General features: G+C 39.4%; 1 protein-coding gene across 6 annotated transcripts in view; it reads right to left on the bottom strand.

The window, feature by feature from the left end:
- Positions 1-15,213, bottom strand: part of osp (myosin phosphatase Rho interacting protein outspread) — a 255,539-nt gene that overhangs the window by 27,585 nt on the left and 212,741 nt on the right. For 3 of the 6 annotated variants that reach the window (XM_022078478.2, XM_022078479.2, XM_022078486.2), the window contains exon 4: positions 7,557-7,745. In XM_022078478.2, coding sequence (XP_021934170.2) covers positions 7,557-7,745 — 189 coding nt within the window. Of the gene's footprint in view, positions 1-587; positions 729-7,556; positions 7,746-15,213 lie in introns of those variants that run through there. The other 3 variants (XM_022078480.2, XM_022078483.2, XM_022078485.2) reach the window with 3 other exon arrangements.

The raw sequence follows: 15,213 nt of genomic DNA, 5'->3' as shown, positions 1-15,213 counted from the left end.
ACAGAACTTACGAAGGAACACGTAAATGCATACAAGACAACATTAATATCAAGTTACGAAATTATTATTCTGCTCCGTCACTAATTGTTTTATATTAAGCAAAACCTCACATTCCAACCACCACTACAGAAATGAGACTCTCATAATCAGGAGATAAAAACAAGAGTGTCCTGCATTCCAGATTTGACACAAGAACTGAAGTACGTGCACTTCAAAGATTACAATGCATTTGATAATTCTATCTGTTAGAAGAGAGAGGCTTAAGTCTGGCGCAGGGGAAAAATTTACACAAGTATTGAATAGTCAAAGCACGTAACAAATGTCATTCTTATATCTGAAGATGCCTGTCTTCTGGGTTGCTGCACCATGGAGTCTGGTAGGAGTTTACTGATGTTTCAGTAGTAATTGCTGCCTTTATTAATAGCGTGATGGGTACTCAAGACAGAAAGCACCTCTAAAACGTCAGTAAATTTCTACTAGAATACGGCGCAACAACCCAGAAGAAACACACGCACACCACCGTAAGAACATGAACTAACACTCTCATATCTGTTTTCCAAAACTAACAAAAACAATTTCTTATTTACAAATATAAGAAGATTTACAAAATTACTCTGCCACATATACACCACAAGCACCAAGCCACAACCAACAACGAACTGACTAGAACACAGGCAGTTACGAGAGGGTACATCAAACAGTGTCATCAACATTGCCACCCACAAATTCTCCTGTTATAAAGCACTTAACACTTGTTCTGATCATTCACTTAAAACACCAACTTCGTGATGACATATGTAACCTACATGTCAGCACAGTCAGCATGGAGGGTACGATGGTTCAGAGACTCTGCTAAATAATCGTACAGAGTGCTACAATAAAATGATTTTAGCAACTCAATTGTCAAATGCCAACATACGGGTGTGTTTATACATTCATCTAATCATTCTTCCTAGTAGGCCTCCTCCTTAAATGTATTTTAAGGCAAGGTAGGCCTGATATTGAAATCTCTTGTCCTTGTTACCAAAGCCAAAGAAGCAAGAATTTTCAAAAATCTACTGACAACTGTCGTAAAAATCTGTGATGAGAACTGAACAAGTCTCGCTAATGGGGTGGACGTAAACAGCGAATGGGTTCTTGTCTGACGTTGGTACACATGTACATCATTACAGCTTGCCACTCATCATCACTAAACGGAAATATCCCTGTCCTGGAAGAAATTTCATTTTTAAGCCACATGTCTCAAAGCACTGTAATGTGATCTCAGTTGAACCTCAACCTGTGACATTCGTTAAAGGCTCAAACTGTGGGAAGTCTTCCCCAATTGTGTATTCGTAAACAACCCTATCGCCTATATTAAACGGTTCCACTGAAAGAGTGCCAGTTTTCAATCGGATAATTCGACAAACAGCAAATCCATCATAACCGCAAGTTTATTTAAAAGCATTGTGTTGCTGGTTGATGTATTTCATTCTACCTCCGTTAAAACCTCTACGGTAAAAGTAGCACACAACAATACCTCTGTGACCTTGAACCGAAGTTCCCCTTCAGAAAACAATCCAGCGGGGAATGTTCTAACTCTATTTATCACTGGTTCCCTCGTCGATTCCCCCGATGGACACTGAATGTAAATTAAATTCCATATTCATAAAAGAATATACATACAAAACTTATTTCTTACCAATACAATAGGAAATAAATGTACACTTTAACCAACAAACCCTTGCGTCAAACCTCACCATACGACCCAACAATAAAAAAATAAAGTTCTCTTGGCCTCAGTACTTTTCCCTACTCACTAGTAGTGAAGCCAACTGTTACACCAGTACAGAAAACCAGAGACATACAGCGCCGCCCTCCTAGTTCGGCCAGCCCTCACCCAGTCTCGATGTCGCTCCCATTACTTCTCAGCACTTAAGAGCCGACGGGTCGGTTCAACCTCTAGCAGAGACTCGAGGTAACTGTTGACTGTGTGTATGGCTATGCAGCGCGATCATTTACGGACAAACACTGACCATCACAAAATATTATGGTCTCACTGATAGGTTTTATGGTGTTTATGTGCTGCCTAATTTCTCTCTTTCTTCGTCGTATGTATTTGTAACTTGACACTTTCTATGGCAATTACGATTTATGGAAGTCAGTAGCCACACTTTCGTGGTTCCTATAATTTTCAGCTGATCTTTTCCTGTATTTTCCACCTCTGGATGTGCGTTTATCTTGGAGAATCCCTCGTTTTCTAAACTAATAAAATAGTTTTCATAAACGATCTCTTCTAGGGCAGGGGGTTGAACTACAAACCCCTCAGGTTACACCACCGACCCCTACGGTTGATACAATATCGTTACACAGTGAAAAAATCAATATGATTTACTCATAACAGTCCCAACAATTAATTTTAACTTTATTAACATGCCTGATTACCAATTTTGTAACAATTCCTTCACATTATCAGAATGTAATAATTCTCTAAAGAAACAGACGTTGTCCTGTAACCAAACCAACATTCTCTTCTGATTCACCCTATACCTACTAACTCTACTTGCTATTGGACACAAGTCATTCTGCCTTCAGTGTAGATTGTCTCGCAGGAAACTGTCAATTTGGCAAAGTTACAACTGCTCTTAAAATTGCTTGCAAACCAATTCTTGTCATTATACAGCTGTCTCCCACACATGAATTACGACGACTTACGCAACAACCAGCATGTAATGCTGTTCGTCGCCATGTTGCTTTATAGAAGCAACTGGACCGGGCTACGTATTAAACCCCTGGAAACCTTAATTAAAACACAAGAAGAAAAAATACCAGAAACATAGCTTTCAAGCTGTTGTTTCTAGAATTTACAAGGAAAAGCTCTTTACGTGACTTTGGCCAAATAATAAGTTACATTATACACGACACTGTTATATTTCCACATTAATATATTTAAACGACCAGGGTATACAGAACAATAATTTTGCCTGTTGTCTTGTATGGTTGCGAAACATGGTCTCTTACCATAACCGAAGGACGTAGATTACAAGTGTTTTGAAAAAAAGGTGCTCAGGAAGATATTTGGATCTAGGAAGAATTAAATAAGTGGGAAATTTAGATATTGTACAGGTCGCCTAGCACAGTGAGGATAATGAAATATAGGAGTCTACGATGGGCTTGACATGCAGCATGCATAGACATTTTCGTGGGAAATCCTTCTGGAAAACGACCACTGGGCAGACCAAGGAGGAGATGGTAGGATATTATCAAGACAGATCTTAGGGAGGTGGGCTGTGAGGATGGTAAATGGATGGAGGTGGCTAAGGATCGTGGCCAGTGGCGGGCTTTGGTGTTGTCGGTGTTGGACCTGCGTGTTCTGCTACCAGGGAGTTAGTTAGTTAATACATTTAAACACAATTTATTTAAACTGCAAGCACAAATTTTAATTATTTTCAGTTGCAAGGCAGTTTCATGGTTGCTCTTTAAAGAGAATGTCAGATGGAAAGACAAAGAATATTTGTCACTGACAGCAAACATTTGTACCATCAGTAATTAAAAATCTCTTCGCATCCGGAATGTCGCGTATTCGATTCTCGAACCTGATACCGTCCTATCCTAACATCAGACATGGATTTTCTCAGTCCCTCGATTAAATTCTGAGCAGTTACTTTACAACAGACCATGACCGTTTCTTTCCACACCGATTTCAATTCATGCTCCGTTCCCATTCGACGTTATGTAACATATAAAGTCCTGATAATGGCATTTCATGAGTGAAGAAGCAGGAGGATGTCATTACAAAGTCTGTATGAAAATGTTACGTAATATATTTTAAAATGATGTGATACAAACACGTTCAACAGCTGAGTAGCCTACAATAAAAGCACTCGGAAAGTGGGATTTCTTTTCTTAGAACTTCTCCGAAGTTCCCCCAAGTTGCCTTTAATTCTGGCATCTCAGCAAGGGTTCTTTTGAATTGACTGTTTTTACCTGCTTGGAATGAAGAGGGGATCATCCCATTCCGGTGTTCCTAAATTAAGATAAAGACAGCAATGACCTCTTTCATCTGGTGGATAGGAAAAACATCTGCGTCATAAACGAGATTCGAACCCATGATATAAAACGCGATCAAAATTATCATGGTCTTATTGCGTCACGTCTACTAACCATGTAATGATACAGTACACAATTTTAAAATGTTGTATGTAATCAGTATGTAATAGTAGTTTAGTCATTAATACCTGTAGACTTAATTGATATCCTTTGACATTTCAACATACCAAGGTGAAGAATACTCCACCTATCATTATGATAAATGCATGGTTATTAAAGTACACTTGTCGACAACACGTGTATTGGCTTTTTAGTTATCACCGCCCGACAGAAACGTACTCAGCTCAGAAGCGGGATATTTTGCTTGCAACTTACGTCCCAAGCCTTTTGGGAGGTGAAGTGATTCAAAACAAAATTATTATTAATATTATTATTAAACTCCTTGCTTTGGCCTTCTGGGCTGTTAACGCTGCGTAGACTGAAGCCCCGAAAATGGAGGCAGTATGTTCTGAGAAAGTTTCGTATCTACCTACAAGTTAACCAACATCGACATTTTCATCGCCGTGAGACCCTCAAATCTCACTTGTTCCCTTTTCAAATTAAGTATCTTCATAGAACAGTAAAAATTCTAGTTAGCTAATTTCAAAATTTGTGGTCTTCACGAAATATTATTGCGGTAATAAAATAGAGGACAAAATCGGCAGGGCATGTAGCACAAATGGAAAAGATGGGAAATGTTTACAAACATTCAGACGGAAAACCTGAAGAGAAAATATTACATCGAACACCTAAGCGTAGATGAGACGCTAATATTAAAACGGATTTCAAATAAATACGGTGTGACGATGTGGACGAGATTCATTTGATTCAGAACAACCATCAGTGAACAATGTAACGAATTCCATAAATCTCGAAATTTCTTCAACAGCTAAACGAATATCATGTTTCTCAAAATGGAATCTGCTCCATGGAGTTACTTAATTATAGGGTCCATGTTTAACGACTTCGGGTTTATATTTCAGTATTTTCTACCGTTAAAATTTAACATTGGTAAAATGTGAAATATAAAACTAAAAAATATGTACAGCTTCGAAATGATAGGATTCACGTTGTGGCTAATCGAACCCATGCAGTTTAGATAAACAAGTTCAACAGAGGTGTCACCTACTGGACCACATCATTGAACAGTTACAGGCTTCAAGATGGCGGTGCTGTACGCTGCGTCCTAGAAGCAACTTCTGGGAACCTCGTAAAACAAACAAGTATCTCTCATCGCACTTCAATCACACAAGCTGTTGCTCATTCTCGACAATTTACCACCTCGTAGAATCACCGTTACCACTAAGGTTCATGGTCTTTCTCATGCAAGAACTTCTGAAGGCTTTCATAAGACAGCTGAATATATTTGCATCACCGATTGTGTCGTACACAGTATGATTATATAACAGAAAAACAATGAGCAAGGACAAGTCGAGATAAAGTGAAAATAATTAATACGACAAAACATCTGAAGAAGACGACGATGATGGAACATTACAGCAAAGGCGGTAACAGAGGTACGGTCACGCAGAAACAAATTATCCGACAGACAATTCCGTAAAATAGGCGATGACTAATCATGATGTCAACGAAAGGAACAAACCCTCTACCTGCCCATAATTATGTAAACACTTCTCAAGACCATCAACAGCTTGAAGCGAACGACAGATGGAGGGTCATGCATGGAGTTCAACCATCCAACTGGCGACATTCAAGTTTCACGACCGTCACAACAAAGGCGTATTTCCATCCCTTATGAAACCAAAACTTGAAAGGTTCGCAGCGCCATCATGCTGATTCATTTCGACATTCAGAAGCTGCATACGTCATTTTCCTCGCTTCATACCTAACTTCATGAGTAATGGCCAATCAGTTATCGTCTAGTTCTTAGAAGCCACGTTGCTTTTCATATTTTAGATAGCAGTACTGAATATAAAAAATATAATAAGCCATAAGCCCATATCGAATGTTGACAATGTAACACCCCCCCCCCCCCCAAATAGTTACGACACCATATTGGAATTGTTCAAAGCAGCGGAGTGACCTATGACATGATCTACATACCATTTCATGAAAATCTGTCAATTATATCGTAGGTTACTGAAGGCACAGAGAGAGAGGGGGGGAGGGGAGGGGGGGAGGGAGGGAGGGGGGGGAGGGAGGGAGAGGAACGGAACCCGTCCTACCGTTTATATATTTCGGAAACAAGTGTAAAATGGTTCTATCCTGTAAAAAGAAGTGAACGAACTATGCATTTCTCATACAAAAATTTAAATTCACAAAATTAATTTCTCACGCTTGACATTAATTTGAAGCTTAACGCCCATCTCTTGGATGTTCCCAGACGTGATATATGTGATCTGAATAAGAAATATAATGTAATTTTACAAGCATATGTCGGATTTCTTTTTAAATTAGCACGGAATACGGGACATTATAACAAGTTGTAAAGTTAATTCAGTCTTACACAGGCAATAAAGCCAAACAAGATTTACAATGTGATCTGCTGATCCCACGAGCTACGTACTACAAATGGTAAATGCTGAGGTTTGACAAAGCAAATATGATCTTGTTATTTTTATTCCAATGATGCAGATAAATATTGTCTACACCTTCCTTACACAAATAACTTTCCACCACACAAACTGCTGGAACGAGTTACATCAATTAATCGGTTGGACCAAATTAGGATGTAGCAAACTAAATTTCATTGGATCAGGGTAAGGTCCAGTGGTAGGATTTTGTGAAGAAGTGTTCTCTATCAACACCGAATTACTTGATTACATGAATAAATAAGGAAGGATGTTCACAAATCATTCCGTTCAAGATTCTGTCTATGAGACTCATTTGAGTTTTTCACAGCGGTGAGTATGAAGATTTCTGTCTTCTGGGTTGTTGCGCTGTGTAGTCTGATCGATGTTAACCAACGTTTCAGAGGTCATACTGCCTCCGTCATCAGGGCGATGAGTATGAAGATTTCTGTCTTCTGGGTTGTTGCGCTGTGTAGTCTGGTCGATGTTTACCAACGTTTCAGAGGTCATACTGCCTCCATCATCAGGGCGATGAGTATGAAGATATCCGTCTTCTGGGTTGTTGGGCTGTGTAGTCTGGTCGAGGTTAACCAACGTTTCAGAGGTCATACTGCCTCCGTCATCAGAGTATGAAGATTTCTGTCTTCTGGGTTGTTGGGCTGTGTAGTCTGGTCGATGTTAACCAACGTTTCAGAGGTCATACTGCCTCCGTCATCAGAGTATGAAGATTTCTGTCTTCTGGGTTGTTGCGCTGTGCAGTCTGGTCGATGTTAACCAACGTTTCAGAGGTCATACTGCCTCCGTCATCAGGGCATCATCGCAGTATGACTTCTGAAACGTTGGTAAACATCGACCAGACTACACAGCGCAACAACCCAGAAGACAGAAATCTTCATAAATGTAAGCTACACTGTAGCTCATAAGGCAAGAATGGACCTACTAGGGGCTGGGACTCACCTTACTTCTAGGGAAGACAGCAAGAACGTCGCCCCACCAACGACATTCTTCACGGCAAGTTCCCTTCACGAAGTGGACTCGGTCTGGCGCGGTTATGGCCAAACTGAAAGCGTGACCTGTGACCTCCTCGCCGTCCGTCACCTCCAACACCTTGTTCATGTCGATGCTGGCCTGAGGCACAGTGTCCGGCTGTAACACGCAAATGAGTCTATTAAAGTTTCGGACAATGGGACCCTCATTACACTAGTATATTAACTATGTAACAGGCTACATTCTGCGCCGTCTCAGACAGATTTTGATTAAACACTGCCGATACTTGGTCATCCTCTAGCTCAGGGTCAGACGGTGGTATGCTGCGAGTGTGGTTCAGCTGTAATCTTTCTGTCCCGGGTAAACCACACTCACGTGGCACGATGTGATAACTGAACGTGCGCGAGGAATATACCACCGTCTTCGCGGTCAAATGTCAAAGGCTTTTTTACTCATGTCGAAACTTCTTAAGGCTTATCAGGTTATGTGATGCAGATGATGAGATTTGCATCAAACAATTCTGGAGCCAGTTCAACATCAAACTGGCGATTGCTAAAAATGTTCCGTTTTACGCGACAATTCGAAGAAACGCAAAACCCCGTATATAACGAGAATTACTTGTATCTAAGGTGGCCACCATTATGAAAACAACCCGTTGCATCACTTCTCTGTCAAAAGAAAAAAACATAGTGGTATGAACAAACACCCATAAACAACGTAACAGATCAGGAATACTGCATAAACAGTAAGAAACATTGAAACAAGAAGGCAAATTTATTTTAAGACAGTTTCTTTTCACCTTCTGTAGAACACGTATGGCGATAGCTGTTTAAATCGTTCGATTAGTGGTCGATTAGTTATCCGCTACCATCGACCACGTGACAGTCTAAATAACCACATTTACCCCACTGTACAGCATCTACCTTGGTACCACACAATCTTACGCTCGTTTCCTGACATTAAAAAGTCTTTCGCCCTTTAACGGGGAACACCGAGACCACCCAACAAGAATAAATCCCCACTAATTGCCGGTAACAATTTCAAGTTCAACGCCCGCCTCGTTAGGCAACCCAACCTCCATATCTAGAAGACAGTTTCTGCGACCCGGCCGAGAGCAATGTAAGGCTCACAGTTAATATATAACGCTGATACTACGCGCACAATGTAACTGAATTGTAATTACATCCAGGTATCAGTTCGTACACTCTATGCAACAAAGATCGAGTGCTTAGGACAGGGGTGGGGAACCTTTTCATGTTGGAAGTCAGCATTAATTTAGCTGTAATCAAATAAGGCCGCATTCAAGAAACTTCAATTAGATACACTTAAAAATGTACATTATTTTGTAAAAATCTAACTTACTATGTACTTAATAATTTCAAAAAATAAAAACTATTTGTTAATTTTAAAGTTAACTAATCTTTTAATGACTTTGTTGTGTCTGATTTTTGTTGGAAGGCATTTTAATATTTGGTTGCAGCATGTATTAATAAAAATAAAAGGATTTGTTCTGTAAAATTTGGATTCAGTCAAAAGGCCGCACTCAAGGACCTAGAAGGCCACATGTGGCCTTAAGGCCGTAGGTTCCCCACCCCTGGCTTAGGGTTTTTAAATCCGAAACCACATATCGATATCTCAGAAACGTACAACGATTTACACCATAGTTAAGGGCCGCCGGACATAGTAAAAAGGTTTCCTTTAGCTTTCGTCTCGCATTACAGATAAAATTCTTAAATCCTCTAACGATAATAACTAATTTAGGAATTTGTTACAAAACTTGTAGATACTTTGGTTAAAAAGTCTTACCGTCAAAGTTTCAAATTCACATTCTACATATTCTAACCACGAATTTCATTAATACTGTCTGCACGGAAGCGTCTAACACGACAACGTAATACCAGGAAATTGAACAGGTATAAAACTTTCGCCAGGATTCGTTGCGCTGAGGAAACACCTGTACCATCCGGTTTGTTATGGCCAAAGCTCTGACATGCAAACCTTGAAGACACGTGTCATCTCGCAGTACTTGCAGACAACAAAAATAAAGCTCGAGTCTTCCCCCGTCGATATTTACAGTTCAACATTATGTTTCTTCCTATTCCTCTCAGAAAAAAAGTGCTTGAAATTGGAAACCCTCCCAAGGGAGAAGTCTTCCTTTCTTGAGAGGTATAGGGCGGCTTCCGGCACGAAGCCAGTCTTCGTCAGTGGCGTGTTTTATCCCATCTGGCCAGTGGTAAAGAATAAAGTTTCGATCGCCATTTAGCACACATAAGACGACGCTGGTCGTGAGAAAGCTGTTCAAATGTTACTGCAGAGAATCAAACCACGGTGTCTTTGCCGACAGCAAACATGACAAGTGGGTTATTTACTTTCTGCACTTTATAAGTAGGTCATGTAAATACATAGCCTGTTTCAAAGGGTTAAGCAACATTTTATTTAATATTTGTATTTCCTTATGCCTATTATTTATTCAGGTATCATACATCTTATGATTTTGAAGGTTAAGTGTGTATTTCGATTGCATTCACTTCAAATATATACTTTATACATTTTTTAAATTTTATTGCACATTAAAATATTGTAGGAATAAGAGTAGCCTGAAATTCAAGAGTCTCACATCATTGTGTTAGAATACAATGTGGAAAATTTAACATTTGTGGAATTTAAAAACATGTTAAGAAGCAAAAGATCAGTAGATACGCAATTTTACGCTAAACGCACGAAGGACCCCCCCCCCCCCCCCCACTTTCTAGCCACCCACAAAAAAATAAAAAAACAGTACAATGAAATTTACAATTCGCTCTTTAAAATACGTAAGATCTACTGGACGACTTTTTGTTCACTCTACGTGCAAATTAATTCACAATGCCATCGTATCTCAACTATTAAATTATTCAATTGATAAAACAGCCAATTCTTCTGCTTGCCTACCACTGGTATCATAATTTAATCAATCCTAAACCAATTTATGGGTCACTTTTACGTACGATTAACACCGCCACTACTGAGTCGGCCTAGCAGCAGTTGTAGTAATATTAATATTAAATTACACAGAGAATATACAAGAATAAGAACGAACTTCTCGAAACAGTTGAATCTGCAAACTCAGGCACAATCGAACAAGCTTTGAAAGTGTATTCCTTACAGGCATGCATATCTTTCCTCGTGCGTTCTTTGGAAAGTGGCTTGTTCGATAGTTTCCATTTTGGCCACCAGATCGCAGCACCTCAATGTGTCCCTCACGACTTTCCTCATCAGTAAATTTGTTATCACCGCTTGTAGAACATTCGGAAGTTTGATTTTGAGTGCGTGAAGAACAGCACAACCTCTACATCGAATTTTATTAAAATCCGTCCAATGGTTCTCGAGTTTAATTGATTGTATGGTCAGACTCGACCAGACCTTAATGAGTTCTCGCTATGAACTTCGTGCAAAGAACTCATAATAAATCCAGATGTCGCGATTCGTTAAGTCTGCTACACACAACCTTGTGTTTCAGCACACTCGCAATGCTTTTAATTGCTCGACACAAATATATTTCATGCAGAATAATGCAGGTATGTTTATTAATTATCGCTTTTAAAATTCCACAAGCTAGTTTTGAACTCTTTTTAACTACAGTCGTCAAATTCAAATATATGTGCAGATTTCGCACTGAAGCCACGAAAGCCGGGATTGTTTTTGGAAAACTGTTATTAAAGTGGCACTATGCAATTCCGTCCAAGCGTCTCAACAGATGGGATTTCAAGTTCATGGTGACGAATGTATTCAGAATTGTTGCTTCATGTGGCCTGGTAGATAGTGACGAAATTTCAGAGGACCGTATTGCCTCAATCATCAGGGCGGTAAGCTCGCACTAAAATGTCGGTCGATATCTACCAGACTACATGCCGCAACATTTCAGAAGACAGCCATCTTCGGTTCAAAAGTTATAAAGATGAAAAAGTTCAAAAACATGATACAAGCCCTAAAAATTTAAATAATACAATCTACGTTTTAATGATGACGTAACAGAATAATAAAACAGTTCTGTATAGATTGGCCGCGCGGTCTTTAGTTAAAATAATTCGCAGAAATGACAAATTGCACTTCCTTGCTAACACTTGAGTATATGGAGAAATCAAACCGGTTTTATACAACCCTGTAAAATTTGCGTTGTCACATAAGAGGCTCAAGTTATTATACGCCAAAGAACTTGCCCCCTTCGCAAATAACCAACGGTCATAAAAGTTGTTCTGCCAATGATCATATCTCACATTCACGCAGTCCCTGTTCCTGCGGTAAATCTATGTTTGCTATGTGCGGTACGACATATTAGTTAACTTAACTAGACATCGGAGTAAGCCGAGGATAACTTTAAGTGCGTTTCAGAAACTATATGATAGTGTCTGTTGCCTGACAAGACTCATTTTGATAAAGTCTACTGGATATGTTTTTCATGATCTTCACATATTAATACGTGATCTGTAAGGCCATCAGTCATATCATTCTCCAATTTATCGCGTATGGTAAATGCCATGTGCGTTGTTGGGGGAGAAACGAAATATTCCAGTATGGAAAAAAAAAATGTCACAAGTGACTAAAGCGTTCAAGAAGAAGTATCCTAAAGAAACAGAAAACGTAGAAGAAAAAAGAAAGGTAAAACTTTCTGAAGCAAGGAGGAATTTAATCTGTGTTGATTAATCGCGCCGTGTGTTACAGAAGACGTTCCAACATTACTACAATTCACGTCTTCTTGTCTGGTAGCATTCACAAGATTCTGAACGATTAATTCTACACTACATGCAAGGAGCGTATGAACAATGCACTCTCGGGCAAATCTCTTTCTGCTCTTGTCACTTACTGTACTGAAACAGAGTGCAACAATGTCAACCGAGGCTAATGTTACAACAACGTATTCAAAGTCACTTTGTAACAACGTGACTGAAGTCGCGAGAGGCAGGCATATGAGGACTCAAAAGGTGCTCTTCGCTTGCATTAATGCGTAAAGAACATCTAAAAATGCTAAGTTGTCGTAGTAACTAAGCATCGTGTCCTGTGGGGGTATGTGAAGTGAAAGTATACCTCAACATATTCTCAACCTTGCAACGAGACAGAGGTTAGGTTAGGTAGTTTAGGTTATGTTAGGTTAGGTTAGGTTAGGTTAGGTTAGTTTAGGTTAGGTTAGTTTAGGTTAGGTTAGGTTAGCACCCACGCCGCTTCATTTCCGATCACAAACCCCCTGTACCCTCGCTGAACAGTCTCCAGACACGGCGTTACAACCAAGAAGAACATCGACATTTCACCACAATGTAAACCACAAATTCCAATACTAATAAAAATAAATTTATTGAAATAATATCGACATTACAACTGAAATTATTTTCATCTTATTTAAAATAAAAAAAAACATTACCAACACTCTACTCTACAGCTATAAATAAAATTACATCTGTCGAGTAATTTCAACATGGCAAAGACAAAAGACTGTAACGGCTGTAGAGCCAACTCAAGAAATGCTCTATACATCGAGAGAAGGTTTTATTACTCCTTGAAATTCTCCAGAATTTAGTATCTTGTTATCAGTTGCCGTATCTTGAGTCGTATGTCGAGGTAACATACGCATTTGTAATTTACTTTCCTAATCTGTTGTTACGTAACAGCTCATGAACGATGCACTGAAGATATTTCGTCATCAAAATACAAACACTAAACACAAACATCTGACAAAGCTACTTTATTACCCTTCTTACAACTGCGTATGTTGATTGTTTATAAATAAAAAAAAATCTAACCACTATCTTCATATAAAACAGAATTTGGGATACTAAAACAGCATAAATTCGAATTCTAAAATATGCTTACATATTATAAAGCTTGTCATGTGAACCGAGCAAGGTGACCTCCTTGAATTTGTTAAACATTTTCATACAATTGTTCCTAAGATTTGTTTCAGGTTCACGGACGTCTTCAAACATGTTCCGAATGAGAACTAATCATTCAGGCATGTGGCAGGATTTACTAAACGAGAGATCGGCCCATTGCAAGGCCTCTCCTCGCCAGGGCGACATAATACACAAATACGTTAACACACACCCATGGTCCGGAAGTTAACTCAACCGAAACAGCAGAGTTCGAATCTGTCCATCCACTGCAACCTCTCCTATGACCTCCAATGACTAGATTTTCAACTAAATTCTACTTTTAAAGATATATCCGACCCCAACTTCGATCTTTTGCAAGAACCAGTGACCATTTCAGTTAAAGGGAGGAAAACCACTTGGTAAGACCTAGTCGTAGATGGGAGGGTAATATTATATTTATCTTTAAGATATATAATATAAGTGTATGGACTAGATTAAACTGGCTCAGGATAGTAACCAGTGAAGGGACCTTAGTGACCTAGGTAATGAACCGTTTGGTTTCATAAAAGATGGGAGAACTCTTGGCTAGCCTAGCGACTATCAGCTTCTCAATAATGACTCTGCTACGCCGAGTCAGTTAACGACTACTTACGTTGTTATTAAAAATATGACTTATATTCAAAAGAAATAGCCTTACCAGTATATACAGTGTTACCAACGCAACTACGCTGGAACTTGAATTAAGCACGTGTAATACTGTAATGGCAAAACCACTGCCTTTCTTTCCAAACTCAGATAACCCGATCATACAGTCCGGTACCACACGAATGATTATCAGAGTCTAAGCTCTATGTTCCCAAAGCAGACCGAGACCAGTCTCGTAAGATTCGAGGTACCTACAGCGGCGAATTGAAGATGTCTTTTGGGTCGTAGGGCCGTGTAGTCTGGCAGACTTTTACCAGCGTTTGCTCGCTGCATCTATCATCAGGGCGATGGGTCTTATAGCCCAGATGTTGGAGGCAGCAAGGACCTCTGAAACGCCGGTAAACCAGTCTCCTACGTTACAAGATTTTTATTTCTTATTCGTATTAACACCGTGCGGGGATCTGAAACAGTCTGATGCTACAGATTTCACAGAAAACTGTTGGCTCGTAAAATGTAGGCGTACTTGTTCACGCATGCAGGCCCGTCGTTGGTAGGAATGCTACGCGGGTTGTCTAGCGCACGCTTTGTTGTTTTTCTGAAGTAGGAGGGAGTGTCCTTTTACTGACGAGACACTTCGCATAAAGCAAATGAGTTATTTTAAAAAAAACCTTCGTGCCTCAAGAGAAAACAATCTACAAAACACCAAAAACAGGGATGTATAATATAATTTTTAGACTGCCTGCCCACACGAAATAATTATGTCGAAAACAGTCCTATATTAGATATAAATGACGCATTATGTATGAGACGTATTAACGTCATCAGGTGATAAGTTTGTCTTATGCAACTGACCATAAGAATTAACTGAGGCATACATGCGACGCCAAAATAAAACTCTAATACTCATTCTAGAACCCAGTACCAGTTGGAAGTAACAGCTTAGGTTGATGAACTGAAAAAAATTCTGCACCTGCCAAAACTCAAACCTAGATCGATCAGCTAGCAGCACGCCATTTTGTTTACTGAGCTATACCAGCTCAAGTTGTCACATTTTTAATACTGTTTTTTGTCTCTTTGTATAGACCCACTGAATATGTATACAAGACCGTATTACTGATGTGTTGTTCTGACCTTCAGGT

Source organism: Zootermopsis nevadensis, unplaced genomic scaffold (assembly GCF_977971745.1).
Source record: "Zootermopsis nevadensis isolate Lab colony 2312 unplaced genomic scaffold, Znev_1.0 Znev_ptg000019l, whole genome shotgun sequence".
Lineage (NCBI taxonomy): Eukaryota > Metazoa > Arthropoda > Insecta > Blattodea > Termopsidae > Zootermopsis > Zootermopsis nevadensis.
The sequence above is the reverse complement of the archived record's forward strand: the minus strand, read 5'-3'. Positions and strand labels throughout refer to the sequence as shown.